Source organism: Leucoraja erinacea, chromosome 42 (genome assembly GCF_028641065.1).
Source record: "Leucoraja erinacea ecotype New England chromosome 42, Leri_hhj_1, whole genome shotgun sequence".
In the NCBI taxonomy this organism is placed as follows: domain Eukaryota; kingdom Metazoa; phylum Chordata; class Chondrichthyes; order Rajiformes; family Rajidae; genus Leucoraja; species Leucoraja erinaceus.
The window spans coordinates 148,281-175,440 of record NC_073418.1 but is presented as its reverse complement, the minus strand read 5'-3'; the positions used below and the strand labels follow the sequence as shown (position 1 = coordinate 175,440).

Genomic DNA, 27,160 nt, shown 5'->3' with positions numbered 1-27,160 from the left:
CGACTAATCAGCGGACATAATGGTAGGAAATGGGGCGGGTTCAACACGGTGATTGACAAAGCGCGGTCCAATCAGCGCCCAATGTACTATGAGTGACACGGCCCTTGTCCAATCAGAGCCGCGCGCCTAATCAGTGCACAGAATGGCACGGAATGGGGCGGAATCAATATGGTGATTGACAACGCGCGGTCCAATCAGAGCGTGGACATGCCAAGCGGCGCCCAATCAGCGCACAGTGTGTTATGAGTGACACTGTCCTTGTCCAATCGGATCCGCGACCAATCAGCGCTCAGTGTGCTATGAGTGGCACGAAAGGGGGCGGGTTCAATATGGTGATTGACAAGGCGCGGTCCAATCAGAGCGTGGATATGCCAAGCCGCGTCCAATCAGCGCACAGAGTGCTATGAGTGACACGGTCCTTGTCTAATCAGAGGCTGGTACAATCAGCGCACAGGGTGCTATGAATGACACGCATTGGGGCGGGTTGAATACGGTGATTGACAACGCGCCGTTCAATCAGCGCCCAATGTGCAATGAGTGACACGGCTCTTATCCAATCAGAGCCGCGCGCCTAATCAGCGCACAGAATGGCACGGAATGGGGCGGGTTCAATATGGTGATTGACAAGGCGCGGTCCAATCAGAGCGTGGACATGCCAAGCGGCGCCCAATCAGCGCACAGTGTGTTATGAGTGACACTGTCCTTGTCCAATCGGATCCGCGACCAATCAGCGCTCAGTGTGCTATGAGTGGCACGAAAGGGGGCGGGTTCAATACGGTGATTGACAACGCGGGGTCCAATCAGAGCATGGACATGCCAAGCGGCGCCCAATCAGCGCACAGTGTGCTATGAGTGACACTGTCCTTGTCCAATCAGAGCCGCGGCTGCGAGTCGAGGGCGGGACCTGTTGAGGGAGTGTGGCAGGCGAGCGCCGCCATTTTGTTCGCCGCCTCGGTTTTTGTGGAAGTCGAGCGGGAGCCGCAGGTCGCCGGTTGTTTGTTGTTTGTTTCCCCTCCTCGCCCTGTCCCCCCTCATCAGTCCGTGTCTCTCTCTCCTCTCCCACTCCTGCTTCACCCGTTGTCCGCACCCCCCGAGCAGCGAAAAAAACCGAGGAAGATGGTGAAGATATTCGTGGGCAACTTGTCGAGGCCTACTTCCGTCGAGGAGATCCGATCCCTGTTCGAGAAGTACGGGCCGGTCAGCGAGTGCGACCTGATCAAGGTGGGGGCCCGGGGACTCGGGGAACGGTAGCAATGTTACAGCATTTTAAATATCAAGTCTGCAGTTTATCCCATCAGATGAAGCATAAAAAGAAGTTTAATTTGACACCTAATTCTAGCAATGTTACAAAATGTTGAGATTTTAAAAATCAAGTCTGCAATTTATCCCATCGGATGAAGCATAAAAAGAAGTTTAATTTGACACCTAATTCTAGCAATGTTACAAAATGTTGAGATTTTAAAAATCAAGTCTGCAATTTATCCCATCGGATGAAGCATAAAAAGAAGTTTAATTTGACACCTAATTCTAGCAATGTTACAAAATGTTGAGATTTTAAAAATCAAGTCTGCAATTTATCCCATCAGATAAAGCATAAAAAGAGGTTTAATTTGACACCTAATTCACTTTCATATCTTCAGTATTAAAAACATTATGGCCAGAGACGAAGACTTTTGCCTCCATAATAATAATAATAATAACTTTATTTATAGAGCACTTTAAAAACAACCACTGTTGCGACAAAGTGCTGTGCATGACTAATCATGGACAAAAAATTATTACACGACAGTAAAAACATTAGAAGAGAGAGTAAAAACAATTTAAAAAACATTAAAAACACTAAAACAGGAGCAAAGTCTCATACAGGATCACAGTAGCAATGTTACAAAATTTTGTGATTTTAAAAATCAAGTCTGCAATTTATCCCATCGGATGAAGCATAAAAAGAAGTTTAATTTGACACCTCATTCTAGCAATGTTACAAAATGTTGGGATTTTAAAAATCAAGTCTGCAATTTATCCCATCGGATGAAGCATAAAAAGAAGTTTAATTTGACACCTAATTCTAGCAATGTTACAAAATGTTGAGATTTAAAAAATCAAGTCTGCAATTTATCCCATCGGATGAAGCATAAAAAGAAGTTTAATTTGACAACTAATTCACTTTCATATCTTCAGTATTAAAAACATTATGGCCAGAGACGAAGACTTTTGCCTCCATAATAATAATAATAACTTTATTTATAGAGCACTTTAAAAACAACCACTGTTGCGACAAAGTGCTGTGCATGACTAATCATGGACAAAAAATTATTACACGACAGTAAAAACATTAGAAGAGAGAGTAAAAACAATTTAAAAAAACATTAAAAACACTAAAACAGGAGCAAAGTCTCACACAGGATCACAGTAGCAATGTTACAAAATTTTGAGATTTTAAAAATCAAGTCTGCAATTTATCCCATCAGATGAAGCATAAAAATAAGTTTAATTTGACACCTAATTCTAGCAATGTTACAAAATGTTGGGATTTTAAAAATCAAGTCTGCAATTTATCCCATCAGATAAAGCATAAAAAGAAGTTTAATTTGACACCTAATTTACTTTCATATCTTCAGTATTAAAAACATTATGGCCAGAGACGAAGACTTTTGCCTCCATGATAATAATACTAATAATAACTTTAATTATAGAGCACTTTAAAAACAACCACTGTTGCGACAAAGTGCTGTGCATAACTAACCATGGACAAAAATTATTACACGACAGTAAAAACATTAGAAGAGAGAGTAAAAACAATTTAAAAAAAACATTAAAAACACTAAAACAGGAGCAAAGTCTCATACAGGATCACAGTAGCAATGTTACAAAATTTTGAGATTTTAAAAATCAAGTCTGCAATTTATCCCATCAGATGCAAGCATAAAAAGAAGTTTAATTTAACACCTAATTCTAGCAATGTTACAAAATGTTGAGATTTAAAAAATCAAGTCTGCAATTTATCCCATCGGATGAAGCATAAAAAGAAGTTTAATTTGACACCTAATTCTAGCAATGTTACAAAATGTTGAGATTTTAAAAATCAAGTCTGCAATTTATCCCATCGGATGAAGCATAAAAATAAGTTTAATTTGACACCTAATTCTAGCAATGTTACAAAATGTTGAGATTTTAAAAATCAAGTCTGCAATTTATCCCATCGGATGAAGCATAAAAAGAAGTTTAATTTGACACCTAATTCACTTTCATATCTTCAGTATTAAAAACATTATGGCCAGAGACGAAGACTTTTGCCTCCATAATAATAATAATAATAATAACTTTATTTATAGAGCACTTTAAAAACAACCACTGTTGCGACAAAGTGCTGTGCATGACTAATCATGGACAAAAAATTATTACACGACAATAAAAACATTAGAAGAGAGAGTAAAAACAATTAAAAAAAACATTAAAAACACTAAAACAGGAGCAAAGTCTCATACAGGATCACAGTAGCAATGTTACAAAATTTTGAGATTTTAAAAATCAAGTCTGCAATTTATCCCATCGGATGAAGCATAAAAAGAAGTTTAATTTGACACCTAATTCTAGCAATGTTACAAAATTTTGAGATTTTAAAAATCAAGTCTGCAATTTATCCCATCGGATGAAGCATAAAAAGAAGTTTAATTTGACAACTAATTCACTTTCATATCTTCAGTATTAAAAACATTATGGCCAGAGACGAAGACTTTTGCCTCCATGATAATACTAATAATAACTTTATTTATAGAGCACTTTAAAAACAACCACTGTTGCGACAAAGTGCTGTGCATGACTAATCATGGACAAAAAATTATTACACGACAATAAAAACATTAGAAGAGAGAGTAAAAACAATTAAAAAAAACATTAAAAACACTAAAACAGGAGCAAAGTCTCACACAGGATCACAGTAGCAATGTTAGAAATTTTTGAGATTTTAAAAATCAAGTCTGCAATTTATCCCATCAGATGAAGCATAAAAATAAGTTTAATTTGACACCTAATTCTAGCAATGTTACAAAATGTTGAGATTTTAAAAATCAAGTCTGCAATTTATCCCATCAGATAAAGCATAAAAAGAGGTTTAATTTGACACCTAATTCACTTTCATATCTTCAGTATTAAAAACATTATGGCCAGAGACGAAGACTTTTGCCTCCATGATAATAATAATAATAACTTTATTTATAGAGCACTTTAAAAACAACCACTGTTGCGACAAAGTGCTGTGCATGACTAATCATGGACAAAAAATTATTACACGACAATAAAAACATTAGAAGAGAGAGTAAAAACAATTTAAAAAAACATTAAAAACACTAAAACAGCAGCAAAGTCTCACACAGGATCACAGTAGCAATGTTAGAAATTTTTGAGATTTTAAAAATCAAGTCTGCAATTTATCCCATCAGATGCAAGCATAAAAAGAAGTTTAATTTAACACCTAATTCTAGCAATGTTACAAAATGTTGAGATTTTAAAAATCAAGTCTGCAATTTATCCCATCAGATGAAGCATAAAAAGAAGTTTAATTTGACACCTAATTCTAGCAATGTTACAAAATGTTGAGATTTTAAAAATCAAGTCTGCAATTTATCCCATCAGATAAAGCATAAAAAGAGGTTTAATTTGACACCTAATTCACTTTCATATCTTCAGTATTAAAAACATTATGGCCAGAGACGAAGACTTTTGCCTCCATCATAATAATAATAATAACTTTATTTATAGAGCACTTTGAAAACAACCACTGTTGCGACAAAGTGCTGTGCATGACTAATCATGGACAAAAAATTATTACACGACAATAAAAACATTAGAAGAGAGAGTAAAAACAATTTAAAAAAAACATTAAAAACACTAAAACAGGAGCAAAGTCTCATACAGGATCACAGTAGCAATGTTACAAAATTTTGAGATTTTAAAAATCAAGTCTGCAATTTATCCCATCAGATGAAGCATAAAAATAAGTTTAATTTGACACCTAATTCTAGCAATGTTACAAAATGTTGAGATTTTAAAAATCAAGTCTGCAATTTATCCCATCGGATGAAGCATAAAAAGAAGTTTAATTTGACAACTAATTCACTTTCATATCTTCAGTATTAAAAACATTATGGCCAGAGACGAAGACTTTTGCCTCCATGATAATAATAATAATAACTTTATTTATAGAGCACTTTAAAAACAACCACTGTTGCGACAAAGTGCTGTGCATGACTAATCATGGACAAAAAATTATTACACGACAATAAAAACATTAGAAGAGAGAGTAAAAACAATTTAAAAAAAACATTAAAAACACTAAAACAGGAGCAAAGTCTCATACAGGATCACAGTAGCAATGTTACAAAATTTTGAGATTTTAAAAATCAAGTCTGCAATTTATCCCATCAGATGCAAGCATAAAAAGAAGTTTAATTTAACACCTAATTCTAGCAATGTTACAAAATGTTGAGATTTTAAAAATCAAGTCTGCAATTTATCCCATCAGATGAAGCATAAAAAGAAGTTTAATTTGACACCTAATTCTAGCATTGTTACAAAATGTTGAGATTTTAAAAATCAAGTCTGCAATTTATCCCATCAGATAAAGCATAAAAAGAAGTTTAATTTGACACCTAATTCACTTTCGTATCTTCAGTATTAAAAACATTATGGCCAGAGACGAAGACTTTTGCCTCCATGATAATAATAATAACTTTATTTATAGAGCACTTTAAAAACAACCACTGTTGCGACAAAGTGCTGTGCATGACTAATCATGGACATAAAATTATTACACGACAGTAAAAACATTAGAAGAGAGAGTAAAAACAATTAAAAAAAACATTAAAAACACTAAAACAGGAGCAAAGTCTCATACAGGATCACAGTAGCAATGTTACAAAATTTTGAGATTTAAAAAATCAAGTCTGCAATTTATCCCATCAGATGAAGCATAAAAATAAGTTTAATTTGACACCTAATTCTAGCAATGTTACAAAATGTTGAGATTTAAAAAATCAAATCTGCAATTTATCCCATCAGATAAAGCATAAAAAGTTTAATTTGACACCTAATTTACTTTCATATCTTCAGTATTAAAAACATTATGGCCAGAGACGAAGACTTTTGCCTCCATCACAGTAGCAATGTTACAAAATTTTAAGATTTTAAAAATCAAGCCTGCAATTTATCCCATCAGATAAAGCATAAAAAGAAGTTTAATTTGACACCTAATTTACTTTCATATCTTCAGTATTAAAAACATTATGGCCAGAGACGAAGACTTTTGCCTCCATCACACAAAGCATAAAAAGAAGTTTAATTTGACACCTAATTCACTTTCATACCTTCAGTATTAAAAAAAAGAGATAAAGACTTGTGCCTCCATCACAGTGAGGAGGTGCTTGGTGGATGTTACATAGATACATAGAAAATGGATGCAGGAGTAGAGGCCATTTGGCCCTTCGAGCCTGCACCGCCATTCAATATGATCATAATAATAATAATATATTTTATTGTCATTGCACGTCAGTGCAACGAGATTTAGTATGCAGCTCCAACCGATGAAAAAGAAAAGTAAAATAAATCAATAAGCTGTGTGTCTTGACCATCCGAGGGAGACAGTCCATGGGGGGTGGGGGGCACTCAGCAGGGCCGGTTCAGAGCCGCTATAGCTCTGGGAATAAAGCTGTTTCTGAGTCTGCAGGTTCGGGCGTAGAAGGCCTTGTAACATTCGCCGGAGGGAAGTAGTTCAAACAGTCCGTTACATGGGTGTGAGGAGTCTTTATGGATGCTGACGGCCTTCCTGAGGCACCGTGTGTGGGAGATGCCCTCCAAGGCTGGTAGCTCTGTCCCAATGATCCTCTGCGCTCTGTGGACAACGCGCTGAAGAGCTCCTCATGGCTGATCATCCAACTCAGTGTCCCATCCCTGCCTTCTCTCCATACCCCCTGATCCCTTTAGTCATAAGGGCCACATCTAACTCCCTCTTAAATATAGCAAATTAACTGTGGCCTCAACTACCTTCTGTGGCAGAGAATTCCACAGATTCACCACTCTCTGTGTGAAAAAAGTTTTCCTCACCTCGGTCCTAAAAGATTTCCCCTTTATCCTTAAACTGTGACCCCTTGTTCTGGACTTCCCCAACATCGGGAACAATCTTCCTGCATCTAGCCGGTCCAACCCCTTAAGAATTTTGTAAGTTTCTATAAGATCCCCCCTCAATCTTCTAAATTCTAGCGAGTACAAACCGAGTCTATCCAGTCTTTCTTCATATGAAAGTCCTGACATCCCAGGAATCAGTCTGGTGAACCTTCTCTGCACTCCCTCTATGGCAAGAATGTATTTCCTCAGATTAGGAGACCAAAACTGTACGCAATACTCCAGGTGTGGTCTCACCAAGACCCTGTACATCTGCAGTAGAATCTCCCTGCTCCTATACTCAAATCCAAAAAGAAGTTTAATTTGACACCTAATTCACTTTCATATCTTCAGTATTAAAAAAATTATGGCCAGAGACAAAGACTTTTGCCTCCATCACAGTGAGGAGGTGCTTGGTGAACTCACTGTGGTGGATGTTACATAGAAACATAGACAATAATAATAATAATAATAATAAATTTTATTTATGGGCGCCTTTCAAGAGTCTCAAGGACACATTACAAAAATTTAGCAGGTAGAGGAAAGACATGTAAGGGGAATTAAATAAATAGTAGAGACATGACTAGTACACAAAGTAAATACAGAATTCAATATTTTATTTAGCGAATGCAAAGTCCTTTAGCCAAGCAGTTGCCTCTTGATCTGCTGTATGAAGGGTGACAAGTCCTCCTTTGAGTCTTTGTTGAGGGCATGCTTCAATGATGTGTTGCATTGTTTGCTGCTCTCCACAAGCACACAGTTGGACTGCTGCCCCATTTGTGAAGGCTGGCCAAGCAGGGGCCATTCAATACAAAATACAGTATGAGGCAATTAATGCACAGATGAAAAGGGACGGCAAGGATAGGCAGAGGTGAAGAGATGGGTCTTGAGACAATAGGTGCAACATACCTACAGAAGTGATATCTGTAAAATTAGGCCATTCAGCCAATCGAAAAGTGATGGAGATATTGAACAATTTATTTTCTTCGGTATTCACCAAGGAGAAAGATATTTGAATTATGTGAGGTAAGGGAAACAAGTAGAGTAGCTATGGAAACTATGAGATTCAAAGAAGAGGAAGTACTGACACTTTTGATAAATATAAAAGTGGATAAGGCTCCAGGTCCTGACAGGATATTCCCTAGGACATTGAGGGAAGTTAGTGTAGAAATAGCAAGGGCTATGACAGAAATATTTCAAATGTCATTAGAAACATAGAAAATAGGTGCAGGAGTTGGCCATCCGGCCCTTCGAGCCTGCACCGCCATTCGATATGATCATGGCTGATCATCCAACTCAGTATCCTGTACCTGCCTTCTCTCCATACCCTCTGATCCCTTTAGCCGCAAGGGCCACATGTAACTCCCTCTTAAATATAGCCAATGAACTGTGGCCTCACAGTAGTTACCTTCTGTGGCAGAGAATTCCACAGATTCACCACTCTTTGTGTGAAAAATGATTTTCTCATCTCGGTCCTAAAAGTCTTCCCTCTTATCCTTAAACTGTGTGTGGCCACTTGTTCTGGACTTCCCCATCATCTGGAATAATCTTCCTGCATCTAACCCCTTAAGAATTTTGTTAGTTTCTATAAGATCCCCCCTCAAAAATCTAAATTCTAGCGTGTACGAGCCGAGTCTATCCAGTCTTTCTTCATATGAAAGTCCTGCCATCCCAGGAATCAGTCTGGTGAACCTTCTCTGTACTCCCTCTATGGCAAGAATGTCTTTCCTCAGATTAGGAGACCAAAACTGTACGCAATACTCCAGGTGTGGTCTCACCAAGACCCTGTACAACTGCATTAGAAACTCCCTGCTCTTATACTCAAATCCTCCTAACCCCATTCTCCCGCTTCTCCCCATCATCCCTGATACCCGCACTCAAGAAGAATGTGGAGGCCAAGTCAGGCTATCTCTGCGTTAAATACATCCACTGACTTGTGGCCTCCACAGCCTTCTGTGGCAATGAATTCCACAGATTCACCACCCTCTGGCAAAATAAACTCCTCCTCATCTACTTTAACGTCCTTTAATTCTGAGGCTGTGATCTCTGGTCCTAGACTCTCCCACTAGTGGAAACATCCACTCTATGCAGGCCTTTCACTATTCTGTACGTTTCATTGAGCCCCCCCCCCACCTCATTCTTCTAAATTCCAGTGAGTTTAAACCCTTCTAAACCCCAGTGTCGTTAATGTTAATGTGCTGGGAGTGCAGGTGGCGTAGATGGGAACTAACGAGAGAGCTATGGGCATTGCCGAGAGTCGGCCTGAGGGTTCAGAGGCCTTGAATCTGAGCATAGTTGACTGGAGAGAGGCCTCTATTGTCTACAGGAGCAGGGAGGTTTGGATTACAGAATAACTGTGTTTGTAGTTTGTAAGTGGTCTATTTAGCTGAGAGCCTTCCTTTCAGATACATACTGAAAGCCTTTCAGAAACACCTTCAGCTTTCTGAATGTCTTCGCACTTTGCCATTCCATATTTCTAGTTTCTCCTCGACTCTCAGCCTGAAGAAGGGTCTCGACCCAAAATATCACCAATTCCTTCTCTCCCGAGATGCTTCTTTTCCCCTTGTACTCTGGAATTTGGCAGGATGAAATGGAATCTTATTGAAACCTATGTTTAAGAAGGGACTGCAGATGCTGGAAAATCGAAGGTAGACAAAAATGCTGAAAAAACTCAGCGGGTGAGGCAGCATCTATGGAGCGAAGGAAATGGGCAACGTTTCGGGTTGAGACCCTTCTGCAGACATATAAGGTTATTAAGGGTTTGGACACGCCAGAGGCAGGAAACATGTTCCCGATGTTGGGGGAGTCCAGAACCTGGGCCCACAGTTTAAGAATAAGGGGTAAGCCATTTAGAACGGAGATGAGGAAACACTTTTTCACACAGAGACTGTGAGTCTGTGGAATTCTCTGCCTCAGAGGGTGGTGGAGGCTGGTTATCTGGATGCTTTCAATAGAGAGCTAGATAGGGCTCAAAGATAGTGGAATCGGGATATATCACGATGAATAGCGGAGCTGGCTCAAAAGGCCGAATGGCCTATCCCTGCACCTATTGTCTATCCTGCTGAGTTATTTGTGTATCTTCAGTGTAAATCAGCATCTGAAGTTCCTTCCTACATGTAAATTAATCTGCTTTCATTTTTGCCCTGGCAGTTTAATCCACAACCTAAGCGCTTTAAATATATATCCTTGAGTCACTTTAGTTTAGTTTATTGTCACGTGTACTAAGGTATAGTGAAAAACCTTTCGTGCTTTCCTTTGCCGTTCACCTTCATTCTTTTATAGAGTGAAAGTGTTAAGCAGTACAGAAGCAGACCCTCTGTCCCAGCCTATGAACAATCATGCCTATCTATACCACTCCCACTTGCCAGCAGGAATTTCACATCTATCAGTGTCCCTGAGTAAACAACAAAATGCTGTGGAAGTCAGCGGGTTAGACAGCATCTTTTGAGGGAAAGGACAGATAAGGTTTCCGTTCCCTTACCAGATGCTGTCCTACCCAATGAGTTCCTCCAGGACTTTGTGTTTTCCTCAAGTTTCCAGCATCTGAAGTCTCTTATTTCTTCTTGGGTCCTGTTCATTCAAGTAAATGTTGGCCTAGTTCCTTCCTCCACTACCATCCATGTCATACCAGTTTCTCATCCGCTCTTTACACATTATTGGCAATGTTTGAGGCCAATTAACCATCATTTGGACATGGGAGGTAAACGGAGGACCTGAAGGAAACCCACAAGGTCACAGGGGGAACATGCAAACTCAGCATAGACAAGCTCCCAAGGTCAGGAGCAAACCCGGGTCTGGCACTGAGAGGCAGCAGCTCTACCATCTGTGCCACCGTGCTGCCCCTTTGAACGTACAAACCCGTTCAAAAGATGTACAGGTTTGTAGGTTAATTGGCTTCGGTAAAATTGTAAAATGTTGCATGTGTTTAGGATTGGGTAAGTTTACGGGGTGATCGCTGAATGGCATGGACTTGGTGGGCCGAAGGGTCTGTTTCTGCACTGTACCTCAATTCTAGTTTGCCAACTTAGGAACATGACTTCAATATTCTTATCAGAATCACTAATACGAATGACAAACAGCAAATGTGCTAGCACCAATCCCACTGCTCACAAGCCTCTAATCTTTAAAGCACCCCTCCACTATTGCAATGTGGAACTGTTAATGTTCATGGATGAAAGGGCCTTTTACTTGTAGGTAAAGATGTCCACAGTTTAATTGACCAATTTTTCCAATCCAGAGGTTATATTAATCAATTTCCGTGATAGACAGCCTGTCCCATAAAGTGGGAAGCAATCATCCAGAATTGCTCTGACTCCGATATACTTATAAGCATATAACCATATAACAATTACAGCACGGAAACAGGCCACCTCGGCCCTACAAGTCCGTGCCGAACAACTTTTTTTCCCTTTAGTCCCACCTGCCTGCACTCATACCATAACCCCTCCATTCCCTTCTCATCCATATGCCTATCCAATTTATTTTTAAATGATACCAATGAACCTGCCTCCACCACTTCCACTGGAGGAGCTCATTCCACACCGCCACCACTCTCTGAGTAAAGAAGTTCCCCCTCATATTACCCCCAAACTTCTGTCCCTCAATTCTGAAGTCATGTCCTCTTGTTTGAATCTTCCCTATTCTCAAAGGGAAAAGCTTGTCCACATCAACTCTGTCTATCCCTCTCATCATTTTAAAGACCTCTATCAAGTCCCCCCTTAACCTTCTGCGCTCCAGAGAATAAAGACCTAACTTATTAACTTATTCAACCTACAGGTGCACAACCTTTTATCCGAAAGCCTTGGGACCAGACACTTTTCGTAATTCAGAATTTGTCGGTCTTGGGAATGGAAATTTTTTAGCGTAGACTTTAATGGCTGGCTCAGTGGTAGAGTGTTCGGCTCGTATCCGCAAGGTCGCGAGTTTGCGCCTTGATCCAGGCAGTTACTCGGTCGTGAGTTTGAGTCTTCAATGTCGTTTTTTCTTGCAGAATAAATGTTTGTATGAAATGCAGTGTAGGAGAGGTGTACTGACTGTGTGGGCAGAACTTTGGAAGTGATTGCCCACCAGTCTAAAAAGCCGCTGTGTCTCCCTGTCCCTGGGATAGCAGGGGGCGATCAAACAGCACAATACCCCCCTCCCCCTCCAACTCCAGAGGAATCCGCTCCCCGATGGGCCGCTACGGCGACAAGTGGCAGTTTGCCCACAGCCCGAGTTGCGCCACCCCAAGAACAATTCGTACCTTGCACACAATCAGCTTCTGCCCCTACGTGTTCCTCTGGAGTTGGAGCGGGGCTGGGCTGGAGTTGCTGCTGGCTGTGGGTCTCTGGGATCTCCGTGCTTGCAGTGGGCCTGGGGGTCGCTGTCCCGTTGGTCCTGACGTCTCCGGCCACCCCCCTGGACTGGAGCTGAGACTGGGAACTGTACCGCCCTTGCCCCCTCCCTCTGCAACTGCAAACAACCCCACTCTCCTGCAAGGGCGGTACAGTTCCCGGAGGATGGCAGGTGGCCGGAGACGTCAGGACCAACAGGAACCCGCTCCCCGATGGGGCCCCTACGACGCCCTGAGCTGCGCCCCGTCATCCGCAACCCACGTTCCTCTGTAGTTGGAGCGGGGCTGGGCTGGGCTGCTGCTGGCTGTGGGTCTCTGGGTTCTCCGTGCTTGCGGTGGGCCTGGTGGTCGACGTCCAATTGGTCCCGACGTCTCCGGTGACTGCACTGACCTGCTGGCAGCCATCGCCGACTTGAAGACAGTGCAAAGCCCCCGCGCCGGTGCAATGAGCGGGGAGCTGGAGAGGGGAGGGGAGGGGGGGAAGGGGTCACACACATGGCCGGGGAGCAGAGGGGTGTAGGTGGGGTGAAACTGAAGGGAGCGACAATCTGCTGCTGCCTACACTGTGTATCGTGTCTACCGTGGGAACTTTTTAACTTAGCGGGCAGGCAGCAGCAGATTGTCAATTATTAACCCTCCCGCGCAATATACCCTCACCTTCTCTTTTATGGGTGGGGATTTAGTTCCCCTTTCTTCCAGGACCGACCGGAGGTTCCGCTGTCACCCTGCGGGCCGCCCTCGGTGAACGTCCTGTCTCCCTGTCCCTGGAATAGTAGGGGGCGATCAAACAGCACAATACCCCCCTCCCCCTCCAACTCCAGAGGAATCCGCTCCCCGATGGGCCGCTATGGCGACAAGTGGCAATTCGCCCACAGCCCGAGCTGCGCCACCCCAAGAACAAGACGTTATTCTTGCACACCATCAGCTTCTGCCCATACGGGGAGCGTGTTCTTCTGGAGTTGGAACGGGGCTGGGCTGGAGTGGAGTTGCTGATCTGGGATCTCCGTGCTTGCAGTGGGCCTGGGGGTCGGTGTTCCGTTGGTCCTGACGTCTCCGGTGACTGGCACTGTGCTGCTAGCATCGCGACGTGAAGACAGTACAAAGCCCCCGCGCCGGTGCAATGAGCGGGGAGCTGGAGAGGGGAGGGAAGGGGTCACACACATGGCCGGGAAGCAGAGGGGTGTAGGTGGGGTGAAACTGAAGGGAGCGACAATCTACTGCTGCCTGCACGCTGTTAAAAAGTTCCCACGCAAGACTCACGATACACTGTGTATCGTGAGTCTAGCTGGCAGGTAGCAGCAGATTGTCAATTATTAACCCTCCCGCGCAATATACCCTCACCTTCTCTTTTATGAATGGGGATTTAGTTCCCCTTTCTTCAAGGACCGACCGGAGGTTCTGCTGTCACCTCTGCGGGCCGCCCTCGGTGAACGTTTTCAAGGACCTTTCTTCAAGGGCCGAAAAAATGTCGCTATTCGGAGGTTTTCGTTATTTGGATCGTCGGATAAAAGGTTGTGCACCTGTATCTCTGTACTTAGCCCTCATCGGGAATATATAACAGTTAGATGTTACACAGCTCATATGTGAGGGACAACAAAGGCCAAATAACAGCATCTCCTTCAGTTGCAGGTTAGCCTGATCAACCTTTCCGAGTTCTTCTCATCCCGAGGTGCACGCCCATAATCCACATATAAAATACGTCCTATTTATTGGACTCAGCGGCCACTAACACTAACCTTGGTGCAGTATACTATGCTTAAGACGGAGTATACTTAAGGCTGTTCCTTAAGCATACTCCGTTGCTTCGTGTATCATAATAACAGGTTAACTGGGTGGGCTCTGGGCAATTCACTAATTTAAGCCATGGTATTTCCCAAATCCTGGTCTAATTTACCTTCCATCCTAGCTTAAAAGATGCCGTATACCATCCTTTAAATATGGGTCCCTGAGTTTGCCATTATGAAGGCACCCATTAGTTGCTGTTTTATTGCAAAAATAGTGTAAGGCCTGAATCTCAGTAAGGTGTCAAGAGGGATGTACATACACAACCAGTATATACTTATTATCACAAAGGGCAAATTCGAAACTCATAATAAAAAAATTATTTCACTAAGTTCAGTCCATTTCGGCCAACCCCAGAATAAAAAAGAAGGGTCATTAGCCCCGTTGTCCTTTCTTGGTTCTCTGATCTGTTTATAGTCGATCAGATGTATCCACCTCATGGCAGTTGATGTTATTGGTAGAACCTGCTACAGTCCCTTTCAGCACTGTCACTATTTCTTCAGATCCCAGTACCATATCAGTTCGTAGTCTGATAGTATGGACTGATAGTATGAAGGCAGGGATGGGATACTGAGTGGGATGATCAGCCATGATCATATCGAATGGCGGTGCAGGATCGAAGGTCCGAATGGCCTACTCCTGCATCTATTTTCTATGGTTCTATGTTTTGACTCCTCCCTGTGTTCAACGGATAGTGGCTTCTTTGACTCTCATACCTGGGAATAACCCCGTCTCTAACTGGGGTTGTTCTAAACCACCAAAATAGCTGAATACCTGAACTGGTGAAAGAAACGAACCATTGGTCATGTGACAAGCATTCCTTCTACCCCTTGTTTCTCCCCCAGGTCCCCAATCATTTGCTCTTTAAAATCCATCCCTTTCAGTCAGTTTGTATTAACAAGAAACTGCAGCTGCTGGTTTACACCAAAGCAAGACACAATGCTGGAATAACTCAGCAGGTAAGGCAGCATTTCTGGAGAATGCTATTAGGTGACGTTTTGGTCTGGACTGAAGAAGGGTCCCAACCCGAAATGTCACCAATCCATGTTCTCCAGAAATGCTTCCTGACCCGCAGAGTTACTCCAGCATTTTATGTCTTTCCATCAGTCTCTTACTTGCGTACCCTCATTTGACAACTCTCTAGTGCTGATTTTCACCTGTGCCAAGTGCACCGAAACATTCTGCTTTGATAAAGGTGTGTTAGAATTGAAGTTATTTGCACGGATACAAGTTTTCTGTAAGGCAATTAGTTTTTGGAAGTCTGAATCCTGATTTTGTTGCCCCATTTTGTTGCTATTTTCCAACAATGTAAAATGCAAACACGTGCAATTGTTTGCGTGTAGGAGGAAGAGATTTCATTTGATTTATAACCTGTACTTCCTTATCCTTCAACAGAATTATGGCTTTGTGCACATGAAGGACAGGGAGGCAGCAAAGGAGGCAATTGAGAACCTGCATCACTATAAGCTGCATGGCGTCTGCATCAATGTCGAGGCCAGCAAGGGTGGGTCCAAGTCATCCACCAAACTTCACGTAGGTAACTTAAGCAGTGGTTGCACCAGCCAGGAACTGCAGGCCAAATTTGAGGAGTATGGGACGGTCCTGGAGTGCGATATCGTTAAGGATTACGCCTTTGTGCATTTGGAGAGGAGTGAGGATGCCATGGAAGCCATCAGGGGACTCGATGGCACAGAATTCAAAGGTGAAATTCCTGGAAGTGGATTAATTACAATGCTTTATTTTATAGAGATGCACCAATTGGGTGCATATGCATGCACTGCTGCTTAAATCTGTGTTAAGAACTTGGCATATCTGTGGCATGTTCTTTTGAGCCCTGTAGTGCTTCCTTTAATTACTACAGTGATGTGAAGTCTTGACTAATGCTCTTTGCTGCCACAATGAAGAACAGTCTACTTTTCATTCATGTTTGAGGGCTTTCAATTTCTACATGACGTGCTTATTCAGTAGGATTTCTTGCAGTGTTAACCTTAATTTCGATCAGAACTACAGGCTGTGGAATATTTTGAAGCTTCTGAGTACCTCTCTCTGTGGACTTTGATAGTGTTGCTTTGTTTCAACAGCACCTATATCAGAAAGCATCATAGTCGGGTTTTCCAGTGGGAAGCATCTCTAGATTCATTGGATGTTAAGATATAGCTCCCAGGGCTAAACTGAATCAAGGGATATGGGGAGAAAGCAGGGAGGGGCACTGATTTGGGATTATCAACCTTGATCGTATTGAATGGTGCAGGCTCGAAGAGCCAACTGGCCTACTCCACCTATTTTCTATGTTTCTCTGAAGCAGGCAGAAAATAGTTTAGTTAATTTAAGAGTGGCACGCATCCTGAAAGTTCACAACAATATATCACTGCCCAGCCCACTGCATGGTATCTCTATGTACTTTGCATTAGTTGGCTTAGTTTCCCCACTACCTTGTTGGGTCATATCTACTCAGTGACGACTTACTGCAAGTGTGATATTTTGTGAATGTAGTGCACACTGATATTGAGAGCAAGTTAGGAGATTATTATTTTCTGAGTCCTTTGGGCATAACTAATAATGCTATCGCTAAATTTGCAAGGTGTAAGTTATTCCTGAATTGGGAATATTGTACTGCTTCCCACATTAACTACTAATAGCGTCATTTAAGATTGTTAAAGATCTCAAGAAGTTATTATGTGTTGAATTCATGCAGCTGTTGTGGAAGTAATTGTATCAGTCAGATCTTTGTAGCTAGCTATGATATTCTTAATTCCCTCCTAACTGCCTGGTTGTAAGTATGCCTCTTTGCTGGTTAAATTCTTCTGGCAGTTCATTGGCAAGTTAAATACATGCGCCTCTCGACCTGCCTGTGGCCAATCAGAGCTTTCAGGTGGTCTCTGCGTTTAATAGCAAATTTACGCATGTGCAGCAGCACTTCTGTGTTTTCGATTTGTGTAACATCTGATTTGCGCAAGTGTCGGTGGGTCATAACCATTGCGTAAGTCGGGGGGCGTATGTATTGAATTATTTTCAATAATCCTTTCCTGTGATTTTTCTCTCTTCCTCTTCATGTGTGTGCACCCCTGATTTTGTAACATTTGGACAACAGGTTGTAATTATGTTCCAGTCTTGCCCATAAACGGTTAGGAGAGGTTCATCCTCCTGAAGACACCTGTGACAAATGGAGATGTTTCACCTTGACTAAATAACTAAGTTCCAGAACAATAGAGGTCTCTTGTGTCACCACAGTTCAAGAGACCATGTCTTTGCTTTTTACCAGTTTACTGAATTGAAAAATTTCCATTGGGTACCCAAGGGCGAGCAGAATGTGTTTTTTTATCAGAATAGGAAATGGTGCTGAGGGGGTCTTTTTGAAGGATGTGAGGGGGTCTTTTTGAAATATATAAAATTCTTAAGGGATTGGACCGACTTGATGAAGGAAAACATTTCCCGATGTTGGGGGAGTCACAGTTTAAGAATAAGGGGTCGGCCATTTAGGACTGAGGAGGAAAATCTTTTTCACCCAGAAAGATGTGAATCTGGTATTCTCTGCCACAGCAGGCAGTGGAGGCCAATTCACTGGCTGTTTTTAAGAGAGAGTTAGATTTTGCTCTTAGGGCTAACAAAATCTAGGGATTTGGGGAGAAAGCATGAACGGGGTACTGATTTTAGATGAACAGCCATGATCATATTGAATGGTGGTGCTGGTTCGAAGGACCGAATGGTTTACTCCTGCACCTATTTTCTGTTTTTTTTTATGTAATGACTTCTCATTTCAAGTCCTTATCGTCAAAGAGCTCTTATGGGTCAGTTATGTTGCTGACTTACTTGGGAAAAGCTTGCATGCCCACCAATGATTTCACATGAATGGGTTTGAACTGGCCTGGACAAACCTCAGAAAAGTTATTTAGGTCCACCAGTGTAGAAACTGACAGGCATTTCTCTAGTTGATGCTTAATTTATACTAATTTTACGTGGAAATTATAGCACCCATTCATAAATAGTGTGTTGATTATAGATTATATACTGTGCCCCTTAATGTTTATCTACTTATTGTTAAGGGTCGTCTACATGTTACCAGTGCTGTCACCATTTGTTGCTCTACCTAATTGCTCAAGAATGCTGCCTCTTTTAACTACTCCAGTACTTTCATCATGTGGTTGTTAGAAATTCTAGAATTTGTATCCAGCAATTGTATTTCCAAGTCAGGATCATATGTCGTTTGGTTCCTTATATTCTCCATGCTGGTAGAGGTCACGGGATAGGAATCAACTACCTAGTTGCGTAACTGCAACGCATATTGTAGATTGTGACACATCAAAGCTTCTATGAGCTTCTAGTGGCGTGAATAAATATTAAGGGTGAGGAGGACTGGTTTTTGGTCGAGCAAGGCTGCTCATTGTAATTATGATGGACAGTTGTTACACTTTAACATGTTGTCAGCTTGTCAGCAGAGAATGGTTGAAAGTGGTAACAGTTTATATCCCGACTAGCTTTATAAATTTCATTGGACTGGATGTAACCTGGTTTTTGGGGTTAGGACATTGTCTTACAATGTGGAAAATTGATCAGTAGATGTCAGTGTTGCAACTGTTCTGGGACAATAGGCTGCAAATACAGTTTAGTTTGTTGTCACATGTACTGAGCTACAATGAAAAGCTTTTGCTACATGCTCATCAGTCAGTGGAAAGACAATACATTATTACAATTGAGCTATCCACAGTGTACAGATACAAGATAAAGGGAATAATGTTTTTGTTCAAGATAAAGTCCAGTCAAGTCCCATTAAAGATAGTCTGAGGGTCTCCATTGAGGTCAGGACTGCTCTCTGGTTGTTGTTGATAGGATGGTTCAGTTGCCTGATAACAGCTGGTAACTCCTGAATCTGGAGGTATACTTTTTCACAGCTCTGTACCTCTTGACTGATGGGAGAGGGGAGAAGAGGGAGTGACTGGGGTAAGACTCGTCCTTGATTATGTTGGTGGTCTTGCCGAGACAGCAGATGTGTAAATGGAGTTGAAGATTGGTTTGTGTGATGATCTGGGCTGCGCCCACATTCCTCTGCAATTTATTGTGGTGTTTGGATGGAGGTGTTTCAAAACATCCTGAGAAAATGCTTTCTATGGCACATCCGTACAAGTTGCTGAAAGTTGTTGGGGACATGACGAACTTCCTAATTCTGAGGTGTCATGGTGACAAGCGGATCCAAAGCAAAAGTCAAGAACAGATTGTTACGCAGAGGGGGAGGAAACATGAAAGGTAAAGTAGGTAGTCCCTGCACTGAGAGAATGTAACTGATCCAGTTCATCTTTTCCCTCGATCAATAAAACTGATCATTGTAATTATGATGGACAGTTGTTACAATCAATCAATCAATCAATCAACCTTTATTGTCATCTTGCAAAGCAACAATTGTACAGTGCAAAATGAGAAGACGTTTCCCAGGGAATACCGGAGCATCGCACATAAAACTTTTAACACATAATAAAAACAATCCAGTCCCTGATAAAAGAGTACGAATAGTTAAAAAGTGCAGGTAAAAACAGTAACGTTAAAATCCAGTAAAAACAGTCATAAAATGTCCAGGGCAGCTGATTTAAGTGGCCAGTGCCAGAGTTATTAAATTGTCAGTGCAAAGCAGCAGAATCAGTTGTAGTGACTGGTTAGCAGCCTCACAGCCTGTGGAAGGAAGCTGGTTGTCCGGGCTTTGATGCTACGGTAACTCTTGCCTGATGACAGGAGATCCAGATGTGGGTGCAGTTTGTATACACTTTAACATGTTGTCAGGCGGTATGGAGAGAAGGCAGGTACAGGATACTGAGTTGGATGATCAGCCATGATCATATTGAATGGCGGTGCAGGCTCGAAGGGCCGAATGGCCTACTCCTGCACCTATTTTCTATGTCAGCAGAGAATGGTTGAAAGTGGTAACAGTTTAAATCCCGACGAGGTTTATAAATTCCATGCAGTACTCATGAATAGATCTAGAAGGGTCTAGATCTTGACTTGACTTGGGTCCCGATCCAAAACGTCACCTAATCCATGTTCACCAGAGTTGCTACTGAATTACTCCAGCACTTTGTCTTTTTTTGAAAACTGGCATCTGCAATTCCCTGTGTCTAAAGACTCTGATCTGTTTGGGTACAAGACTTGATCCTTTGATTTATAGGGCTTTTTATTACCAGAGCTTAGTTACATTGCAACATAATATGGGAGTATAAAATGTTTTTAGTGTATTTTTGACCAGAACATAAAGAACGGGATGTACGATGTGAATTTTTTTTCATGAGAATGACTTTAATGGCCTGGTATTCTCACTTACTTTAACCCTATCAATTGCTTATCTGTACAGAGTTTGTACATTCTCCCCGTGACCTGCGTGAGTTTTCTCTTAAGATCTTCGGTTTCCTCCCACACTCTAAAGACGTACAGGTTTGTAGATTAATTGGCTTGGTATAAATGTAGAATTATTATCCCTCATGTGTGGGGTAGTGTTACTGTGGGGGGGATTGCTGGTCTCAGTTGGCCGAAGGACCTGGTGTCGCGCTGTATCTCTGAACTAAACTAAGCTTCCACTCTGCATCCGCAGTTTTTGAATTCTTCTTCTTAGATGTGTCTCCTTTTTGGAGCAACAAAAACTGGAATTGTATCTGCTTTATTATCTAGGGCAGGGGTCAGCAACCTTGTTCTGCATAGGGACCGGGACGCATGTCTGTGAGCTGATGGCGGGCCACATCTATCACGTGTACACATGGATCCCTCCCTGGATGGCAGGCATCAAATCACGTGTTCACAGAAGGTAGACAAAAATGCTGGAGAAACTCAGTGGATGAGGCAGCCTCATGCAATCCTTGTATATCTCACCTGCTGAGTTTCTCCAGCATTTTTATCTACCTTCGATTTTTCCAGCATCTGCAGTTCTTTCTTAAATGTATTCACAGAAGGTGCGCTGCCGGCGGCTTTGCGCAGGATGCGGTACAGCCAGCTCTCGGGGAAAAGCTGGGCGCGCTTGGCGGACCGGATGATTACGGGGAAAAAAATCTGTCTGCGGGCTGGATGATTTCGGCCTGGGGGCCATAGGTTGCCGACCCCTGACCTCGGGGGACAGGGCATGGAAAATACAAACAGGCAGTTGGCATGTTTTGTGGATGTCAACATTAGGCTCAGAAGTTCACCTGGATATTGTTAGAACTGTTTCTGTGGCGGATTGCATCTCTCTACAACTGTGATAAGCTGCCAGCAATATTTTGTTGGCTTATCTTCCAATCCACAATAATTATGTCGACAACAATGTAATTTAGGCAGCTAGTTGACTGTACTTGGTAATAAATGTGGTCAGTTAGCAAAAAACATTGAGCTGCATTAAATCCAACTAACACTATAATTTCAATATTGTTAATTGATTTCATATTTTGTATCTGTTGTAATAAGTGATGCGTTGCATTTTAATTGTGCTTTACCTTGTTGCAAAAAGTTAAATCAAGACCATTGCTCATTTACAATTAGACATAATTGCATTTGGATCATATATTCTATCGTCGTTTCCTCACATGCAAGTAAGTGTATGTTTTCACACTAATTGTGATTTTTGCATTTGCTAGTTCGGAGCTATGACGGCAGCTAGTAATGTCGTGGAAAAGCTGTGGCTAAAGAAAACAGTCATCCCTGCTCTAGAAATAAGCTTTGCACATCCTGGCGTGGTTCAGATAGACGATGAATTTGTCCTGTGCTGTTAGTTAAGCTATAATTTGTTTTTATTGTTTGACTAGCAAAGCAAAGATCCTCACTGAAGCTGATGTGTCAGCCAGTGCATCCGGTTAATGTTCTTCATACTGATATTGTATTGCATCTCCTTTTAAAGGCAAACGGCTGCAAGTTGAACTGTCCAAGAGTCGGCTGCGGATGCAACCTGGGATGGGCGAAAAAAACGGCTGTTTCCGGTGTGGTAAAGAAGGCCACTGGTCTAAAGAGTGTCCCAAAGATCAAGGCGGTCTCGAAAGCAGTTTTGATGGCAACTTCTCACGCGATTACCTAGATCCCTTTTCGATGACCGCGCGCCCCATAGCTGGGTATGGAGACCGCCCTCTATACGATGAGCGATACGGGGCCGCCGACTACTACGACAAGTATCGGGCAGGAGCGTACGGAGCGGTCGGCGATTCTTATGAGAGAACGGCGCAATATACGGCAATTGGCACTTCCCTGCGTGATCGTATCTCCGGTGCGGGAAGCCTTTACGAGCGGCGGCCATTGTCGACTCCCACTACCTATTACGGTCGCGACAGGAGCCCTATACGACGGCAAGCGTCCATGTCTGCTGTGGGCAGTGGATATGGGTTTGAGCGCGGTGGGCTTTCTCCATCTGCGTATGACCATACGAATACTGCCGCGAGGGATGCGTACTCTGCAGCCCGGTACTCTGCAGCCCAGTACCCTCCAGCCCAGTACCCTGCAGCCCATTACTCTGCTGCACAGTACTCTGCTGCGCAGTATTCTGCTGCTCAATACTCGGCTGCCCAGTACTCGGCTGCTCAGTACTCTGCCGCGCAGTCCTCTGCTGCTGCCGCCGCCCAGTACCCTAATGCCCAGTACCCCACATACTAACTTCAGGTGAGGATCATTTAACTTTGATAATGTCTCTGTACTTTCATTAGCTTGTGTTAAAGAGGGTTCAGAGGAGGTTTTCGAGAATGATCCCCGGGCGGGGGGGAGGGGTTGTGGGGTGGTTGATTGGGTTATGTATCATGAGCATTTGATTGCTCTGGGCCTGTCCTCGCTGGATTTTAGAGCGATGGGAGTGGAGGTTTCTCATCGAAACCTGCCGAATAATGAAATACTCAAATGGAGTGGATATGGAGAGGATATTTCTACTAGCGGGAGAGTCTAAGACCAGATAGCACTGACTCAAAATAAAATGATGTGCCTTTTAGAAAGGAGAATCGGTGGAAATCACTGCCAAAGGTGATGATGGAGCTCCAGTCTTTAGATATTTGAAAACATAATAACTAATTAAGAAGAGTGTCGACGGTTATGGGGAGAAGGCAGGAGAATGGGGTTGAGAAGAATAGATTGATCCAGTATGACTGAATGGCGGAGTAACCTCAATGGGCCGAATGGCCTAATTCAGCTCCTATGTCTTATGCACTTATGAAACGTTACCCTCCTTATACATTACCCTCCTTATGAAACGTTACCCTCCTCGTAGTCCATATACATGAGTTATGATGCAATTGGTGCACACAGTCACCATGCTGCTGTTTCACAGGCTCTTGGTTTACATATTATGGCACCTGCAAAGGCTGCCACCATTGCGCGTGGACTGTTAAAAAGTCTGTGCGGTTTTGGTTTAGGCTGGCCTGGTGCCTTGTTTACCTTGCAAGTTCAGAGCCAGTGAGCAAAATGTTGAGAGCTGGTAATTGAGATTCCACATGTCCACAGAGGTGTTGCTGAGCCCTAATTTGCTGTAACTGTACGGATTACCACATTATTTACTTCCCATTGCAGGTCTGTGTTTAAAAGCATAGACCTGCTTGGTTATGTGCAGCTCTGGTATTCTCTCCATGCTGTAATCTTGGCTGGATTAATCAAACATGGTCACTGCAGCACTAAAGTCTAACAAACTGGATTTGGCTGTTTGGTGCCAAGTACATTCTGGTGAGAATGTCATCCGTACAGGCATAGTTAGCCCTTTTATTTGTCCAGTCCCTAATTTGTGCACACATTTTTACTTCTTATCTTGACAAGAAATATTAAAGAGCATTGGCTCATTATGTAGGATGCCATGGGATTAGAAGGTGCAACATTTGGTTGTAGTAGACTGATGATAAATGCTCTGTTTTAGAAATGAAATGTGGGAGAGAAGGTAGACAGAAAAGGTTAGAGTAACTCAGTGGGACAGGCAGCATATCCTGAGAAAAGGAATGGGTGACATTTCGGGTCAAGACCCTTCCTCAGACTCAGGATTCAGGAGAGAAGGGATTGATAGGAGGAGAGGATCCAGCCTGATGTGAACTGAAGAGTTGGGGAGTGCACCAGAAAGGCAGGAGTCTGGAGGCCAAATGTAACATTTGGGGTCTGAGAAATAGAGCCATGCATTTGTGTTGTGCTACTCCAGCAACACGCTTTGATTCTAAGTAGAAGTGCTTTCTGTAGCCACCCTAGATCAGTGCAATTCACTGTACTTTCTCTGATTCCTTTAAAGGATTGCAGAGAATGAGAGCCAGTTAAAATATTCTGACTTTATTGCAACTGAAACTCTCATTCCAACAATTACGGGATTGTGATTTGTTGTATTGTTGTTTAATTGTGTTTCTTCCCTCACTAGCAAAGATGTTCCAAGCACAGTTGTAATGTTTGATTCTCTCAGGAATAAGATTAACTAACAGCATTGAAGCTGACCCTTCCCATATCAGTATGGTTCCATGCCACAGTAAAATACTCATCATTAAATATTAAAGAGAGAAATCAAGGAAACCTTTGGTGCAGTTTGGATGAGGTAGTGAAGCAAATGCCAACTGTTTTCCAAGGCAGTTTTGTTGTAGTGAAGCACGTGCGGTAAACTGCACCTCCCAAAAGCAAACAAAACTTGCTACCTTTCTAGGAATAGGGTTATGAATGATCAAGACATTTTCCTGGAAATTTGAAATTAGGTTTGGCAAAGAATGTTCAAAATCTTAGTGGGGGGGGGGGGGAGAAATCAAGTTCATTGTTTTGGTAGATTACGGTTGATGAGTCTACTTTAGTCTTTACACCAATGAGAGCAGTTGGCATCTTAACCACATAATGTAAATACCCTTCAAGAGCTCATTGTACCTCGGCTTCATTACAGCTCTTCGTGTAAAGTAATATCCTTTATAGTCATGGGTAGTTTTTAATGCATGCTGTGGTTACATTATGTATGGACATGTACATTTAGACTGGTGCATGAGAAACTGATCAGGGGGTGAATAGTGAATTAGCATCCATAATCTGTGCAACAGAGGATACACACTGTCAAATAGCATCCCAGTTTGCTCCCTGGTACAATGGTTGTGGTGGCGTCAAAGAATAAGCCCTGGAAGGTATATCTGGCAGGCGGTGCTATTGTTGAATCCATTGAGTATATTGTCAGTGCTTCCATTCTCTGTATCCAGGGGCTAGGTGTTTGGCTAAGTGTCTGTGGACATGGGCAAGAAATATGTCCCACATGATTTTGTTATCATTTTGTACCTGATAACAAAATGAGTGTTCATAGTACTGTGAAGTTTCGGCTCTCCTTTCTGCTGATTAAGTGGACTTAAATTTCAGAGTGGTAGCTGATGTTAGTTAGTCCAATGTTGAACATTGTACTGAAGTAGTGCCATAACCATATAATAATTACAGCACGGAAAAATGTAATCTCGGACCTTCTAGTCCGTGCCGAACACTTACTCTCACCTAGTCCCATCTACCTGCACTCAGACCATAACCCTCCATTCCTTTCCCGTCCATATACCTATCCAATTTATTTTTAAATGATAAAATCGAACCTGCATCCACCACTTCCACTGGAAGCCCATTCCACACAGCTACCACTCTCTGAGTAAAGAAGTTCCCCCTCATGTTAGCCCTAAACCTTTGTCCCTCTTGTTTGAATCTTCCCTACTCTCAATGGTAAAAGCTTATCAACTGTCTATCCCTCTCATAATTTTAAAGACCCCTATCAAGTGTCCCTTTAATCTTCTGCGCTCCAAAGAATAAAGACCTATCTTGTTCAAAGATAGGTCCTTGAACAAGATATTCGGTAGTGCAAAACATTTGCGGAAATCGGCAAAATCTACGCCGAGCCTTGGCCTTATTTTTCCACTGAATGAACAAACCCTGCTCTGGAGTGGCTTTTTTCTCTACTGTTTTCTGGTGTGCAGGTATCAAGTGTTTAATAACCTTAAACTACCTTATGACAATTTGCCCACACCCTTGGTTAGGTTTTCTAAAAAAAAATGTAGTTGTCAATTACTTTTCTGTGCAAATTATTGAACCGTTTAGTCGAAGATCTAAACAGGAAGGCATATTGCTCAGTTAAAACAAAGTGGTTTTCCTTTTCCATACACTGGGAGGGGTGATTGTTGATGTGCTACGCAGGCCTTGAGCCTTTGGATAGCGGGTATTCGGACCGTTTCCTGGCCGTGACTGAACAGTGGTGTATGCGTACCGCATGACTGATCAAATGTCGGTAACAAGAATCAAGATGGGGTTGTGTCCCACTTGCAGTTGCCACTTGGGTATCACGAGGTTCAGACTATATTTGTTGGCAGGGTTATAGAGTCTCAGTAATGTATTGTGAGTGGTATGCACCTGTGGCGGCAAGTTGAAAGGCTTGTTTTTAATCAATCTGCACTGTCCCTTCTTTCGCAGGTTTGCTTGCATCGTGACGAGAGCCGCGGTCCCGCAGAAACTCGGGTCATATATTTTGCTTGTTGGTATTAGCGTGGAAAAATGTTAGTGCGACACTAAATCTTAAAATATCGGTGTTAATTAGCTGCTGACTCAACTGCTCGACAAATTGTGGCCACGTTATTTTTTGAAATCTTTTTAGTTTTAATTTTTCTCTCTGGGTTTCTTTTTGCGTTCAGCGGAAATTACTCTCGTAATTGTCAAGAATTTAAATCTGAAGCATTTGGATTTCCTGTAACACGATTTACAATAAACAATCAGTATTCAGCCTGAGCGTGTTGCGTCCGTGTTAATCTTTAAAACCAACTTCTAAAGGTACTCTGGTACCTTTGTCAGGTTTATTAACGCATAGCCTCAACGGATGGCATGTACGTAAGGGCCTTCCATCTGTACAAGGCTTTACGATCAATTTCTCTGGTGGTGTGCTGTTCTGTTGTCAGATTTCCATAGGTAAAGTCATGGACGATTGAGGGAGTGCAGCGTAGGTTCACGAGGTTA

General features: G+C 42.3%; 1 protein-coding gene across 2 annotated transcripts; it reads left to right on the top strand.

The window, feature by feature from the left end:
- Positions 1–924: 924 nt before the first annotated feature.
- On the top strand, positions 925–26,935 carry LOC129714833 (RNA-binding protein 4B-like). Of its 2 annotated transcripts, XM_055664675.1 has the most exons (4): positions 930–1,221; positions 15,665–15,971; positions 22,113–22,861; positions 26,624–26,935. In XM_055664675.1, the coding sequence occupies exons 1-3, from the start codon at positions 1,117–1,119 to the stop codon at positions 22,853–22,855; spliced, it is 1,155 nt and encodes a 384-aa protein (XP_055520650.1). In that variant the 5' UTR covers positions 930–1,116; the 3' UTR covers positions 22,856–22,861; positions 26,624–26,935. The 2 variants fall into 2 exon arrangements, with proteins under 2 accessions (XP_055520651.1, XP_055520650.1); XM_055664676.1 differs by lacking the exon at positions 22,113–22,861 and having other exon boundaries at positions 925–1,221.
- The last annotated feature ends 225 nt before the right edge of the window (positions 26,936–27,160 follow it).

Coding starts and splice junctions, on each gene's coding strand:
- LOC129714833 (XM_055664675.1), top strand. CDS start 1,117: ATGGTGAAGATATTCGTGGGCAACTTGTCGAGGCCTACTTCCGTCGAG. Junction 1,222..15,664: donor GCGAGTGCGACCTGATCAAG/GTGGGGGCCCGG, acceptor ATCCTTCAACAG/AATTATGGCTTTGTGCACAT. Junction 15,972..22,112: donor CGATGGCACAGAATTCAAAG/GTGAAATTCCTG, acceptor CTCCTTTTAAAG/GCAAACGGCTGCAAGTTGAA.